The sequence below is a fragment of the Aptenodytes forsteri genome, unplaced genomic scaffold (genome assembly GCF_000699145.1).
Source record: "Aptenodytes forsteri isolate BGI_AS27 unplaced genomic scaffold, ASM69914v1 Scaffold183, whole genome shotgun sequence".
NCBI lineage: Eukaryota > Metazoa > Chordata > Aves > Sphenisciformes > Spheniscidae > Aptenodytes > Aptenodytes forsteri.
In genome coordinates, this window is record NW_008795918.1 from 2,048,226 (window position 1) to 2,052,430 (window position 4,205).

Consider the following 4,205-nt stretch of genomic DNA (forward strand, 5'->3'; position numbering starts at 1 on the left):
CGCTCACCCTCCTCCCCACCCCGGTGGGATGGGGGAGAGAATTGGAAAAAAAAGTAAAACCCATTTGAGATAAAGACAGTTTAATAGGACAGCAGCAAGCTGCGTGCGCAAGCAAAGCAAAACAAGGAATCCAGTCACTCCTTCCCATGGGCAGGCAGGTGTTCAGCCATCCCCAGGAAAGGTGTTATCACGTTATTCTCAACCTAAATCCAAAACACAGCACTATGCCAGCTACTAGGAAGAAAATTAACTCTATCCCAGCCGAAACCAGGACAGTCTGATAATTGAAATGCTCATTGGAAGACCCATGGTTAGACTATAAACCATCTCAACTGTGTCTGATAGTGAACTGAGCACATAATGCTGGTATTTAACCAAAAGAAAAACTTGTTTGAGCTCATCACTAGCTTAAAAAAACAAATAATCAAGAAGTCCTAGAACAAAGTGTATTCCATGAAAGCAAAACAGAAGTGAAGACAGCAAAATTTATTTCTTTATCCAGCCTTCGCTATTCTTCTTAGAAGATATATTTTCATTGCTGAAGCAACAGCTTTCTGCATATAGTAGAATAATTGTTTTTGAGTGGTTTGAGATTGCTAAGGACTAATAATGTAAAAATCTGAAATTACAAAAGAAGAGGAATAAGCAAGACCTAAACAGAAGTCAAAACAGAACCATGACTTATTAACAATAATCTCTCAGGTTCTGGTTTAAAAGGATATCAGGGAATTATATATAGATGAACTATAAACCGAAGAACAAGGAATGAGAAACAGTACTCAAAAACACATCTGTAAGGCAAATGCCTGCTTAGTAGCAAAACCAAGAAATAAGACTGTCCATTGCTGAAATGTTTCAGAATTCTAAACATACCATCATCATCATAGTAAATGCGAACATCTCCTTCTGTTGTGTACATGATTGCATCAATGTCAGCTGCTAAAGCATCCCTGTGGTTGTCAGGGAGCAAAGAAATCTTTTCCTTCAGCACCTGAAGTACCTAAATTCAGAAAAACTGTCATTTTTTCATTAGGAAATTGAAGTAACAATCTTTTCTATTGCAGTTAATAAAATGAGCTATATCACTAAAACATTTGTATAACATATACAACAGCGGAAGTGAAAAAGCACTGGGAATTTTGGGTACTCCCAAACGCTAATTCAGCGATATTAAAGAAGATCCATTTAATGGTCAGACCAATGAAAATGAAGTATTTTAAAAAATGTTTAGAAACGGTACTGTCAAAACACAAGTTGTAAAGCAAGGCATGTAAGCCCAGAAAATACCGGTTAAGCTTGCTTCCACAATCATACTTACACTCTGCCTTCTCACTGCTGATTTCTCGCTATGTGTATATTCCTTAGCTTTTGATTAAATTATTTCTTAGTTATCCTTCACAAATTTCTTTGAAAATCAGTTCCATTACCACTAAATTTATCTTTGTCGTTTTGTGATCCACATTCCCATTAGAAAAAGTTTAAACACTTGCAAATCAGAAAAGACTGAAAAATCATTGCTCTGGGACTTAAGTTCCATACCGCATTCATATCCATAGTATTTGAGTGTCCTAAGACCTACACAGCTGTGTTAAGTAGAAAAAGGGTGTGGTGCACAAACTGAACAGAGGCATCACCTCAAACACCACATGAGAAAGACAGGTCACAAGGAAGAATGAAGCTGTGCAGCACTTATTTTTAACTCATACTCAGTTTTTAGCCTAACTTGAATTGCCATTTGCAAATAACGAACAAATCCAGAAGTCACATAGAAGCAAGAGGTGATCTTCACTAGAAGACGTTGGTTTCTAGTACATTTTGCCGGCATAAAATTCACTGGCCAAAGCAACAATAAAGTAGTGTGGTATCACAGCCTCATCCACTACATGCTTTGGTTACATGAGGTCTCTGGATCAATGTTAACCCAATCACCTGAAGAATTTAAGATGAGCGGAGGAAGAGGAGATGCTCTTTCAAAACAACTATAAGAAACAAACTCACATTTTATTGCTATCTCTGCTCAGAGAGAGGAGGCAAGATTGTCCAGTGGGGATGCACTAGAACAGCACCAAAATTTTTGCTGCAAAGGCGTGGGTGGCAATAGGGCAGGCCAAGCTGACAGCCAGTAAGAAGGCAGACATAGACCTGAAGTATCTCCTCCACTTGACTTTGATGCATCTGCTACCTCCGTACCCTGGGAAGGCCAAGACAACTTCAGCAATTAAAAATTCATAAAAACACAGAACACACAGCACCGATGTTTAACTAGCCAGGTCAGCCATGTCCCTGAGACCATGACACAAGACTGAGGCCTTCCAGCTGAAACCAGTAAATAGCTGTATGATCTACTTGGGTGGGAATGTATCAGTGCAGCAGGGATGAGCACAAACCAGTTCCTTTCTTCATCAGAATTCTGGTGCACAGACCGAAAGCGTCAGCTATCTGCCTACACCAACAGAGGTATGCAATTCTGCCTGCCATCCAGAACCCACCGCCTTTCAATCCTTTCTGGTACACCAGCAATCTTTTTGGCAATTGGTCCTTACGCTCAATGGCAAGAATATATATATATATTTTAAATACAGTAACTTTAAATTAAGTTTCATGCCTTGAAATTAAACATAAAAAAGCTGCAGGACAAACAATTGCCCTGTTCCACATTATGCTGTTTTTCCCAAATTAAACCAAACTGGCAGTATTCATAGATAATGACAGGCTGAATGCATGTTGCTTCATAATGGAAAATCAATTGCTAGAATAAGAGATGGAAAGCATTTACCTCTGCTGATACAAGTTGATCCAGCAGGTCAAGTTTACACTGAGACAGCAGCTTCGAAACAACAGAAAAGGCCTACCAAAAAAAAAAAAAAAAAAAAAGAGAGGGAAAGACATGAACAAATAACACTAGGTTGGCTTATTTTTCAGACAAATCCATCATTATGTGACAAGCTACCCAAACATTCCATGATTTAAGATTTCAATGTTTGCAGAGTATATCACCATTGAAATGAAAGCCCTCCAGCATTAAAAAAAGTGATTCCATGAACTGACAAAAACATAAGGTTTCTTTTTTTCAGTCTTTCATTTAAAGCATCAAACCTTTTGATAACAGGCAAGGGAACGCATAGCTTGCTGTAATGCTTTTTTTTTTAGTAAGCTATGTAAGTTGTTTTTACTCTCTTTTTGATAATTCAAACAGTCTATGTCTTTCCCTGTAAATATTTTGTTCCCCTTCCCCTTTTCCCAGCTCATCACCTGGTTTCAGTCAAAACAGAAGCCCCAGTTTATAAACTTTCTTCATAAATCTGGTTAGTCTCTAGACTTCAGGCAACTCAACTCCCCTTTTCACTTCAATTTTGCAGGTATAGTCACATACAATAATGCCTCTACATATTCAAATGGCATACTTGTGAAATGCTGACAGAGTGTTTAGGACTCTACAGCAAGTAAAAATGAACAAAAAAACCAGGGCAAGGTAAAACAGGTGGTTCTGCATGCACAGCAACTAATTTGGTGTAGGTTTTTTTTGTCTCTCTTGAATGATCTTAAGCATTTTAACATTCTGTCCCCTACCAGCTGGTGTGTTGTTTTGGGTTGGTTTTTTTGTTTAAATTAAATATAATAACTGAAGTTTCACAGCAGGTAACTGTAATTTTTACATGATTAGCTTTGGGATCACTACCTCTTTGACACTTTCTGCTGACAAAGCTTATTGGGTTCATAAACTTGGAGAAACAAATATATGCACCAGCTCTATGCCTGCCTAAGCTTCGACATTTTAGGCAAACCAGCTAAGAGGAGATACATTTCCCCTTAAAGTCTCTAAAACATCCGGAAGCACCTTTCCTCATACTACTTTGGGGAATGGCTAAAGCAGCTCATTTTAATTCTGGAATCTGGGAAAACAAGAAAAGTCCGAAGAAAAGCAAACCTCCGATTACTCTCACCTCCTCCAGAAGTGAGGTACTTGGAGCCAGAAGTGGGGAACTCCATCTGTTTCACACACGAGTTTCAGAGAACCGAGAGAACACAGGCGCTACGATGTCCGCGTGTGAAATTAAACCCGGGCACCGGCAGCCTCCTCGGGAGGCTCAGCGGAGCCGCTCTGAGGTGCCGCCGGCGGGCCGGGGCGCAGCCAGCACGGCTCGGGCACCCTTCCCCTCAGGCAGGCGGACAGGCCCTCCTAGTCTCCCCGAGGCTCCGCCCCA

At 40.0% G+C, this 4,205-nt stretch overlaps 1 protein-coding gene across 1 annotated transcript in view; it reads right to left on the reverse strand.

Annotated features, from left to right (window-relative positions):
- MAIP1 (matrix AAA peptidase interacting protein 1) overlaps positions 1-2,855 on the reverse strand; it is a 5,874-nt gene extending 3,019 nt beyond the window's left edge. The window contains exons 1-2 of the mRNA XM_019473507.1: positions 2,777-2,855; positions 874-1,000 (exon numbers count right to left, since the gene is read on the reverse strand). Coding sequence (XP_019329052.1) covers positions 874-919 — 46 coding nt within the window. The 5' untranslated portion in view covers positions 920-1,000; positions 2,777-2,855. The remainder of the gene's footprint in view (positions 1-873; positions 1,001-2,776) is intronic.
- Positions 2,856-4,205: the final 1,350 nt, after the last annotated feature.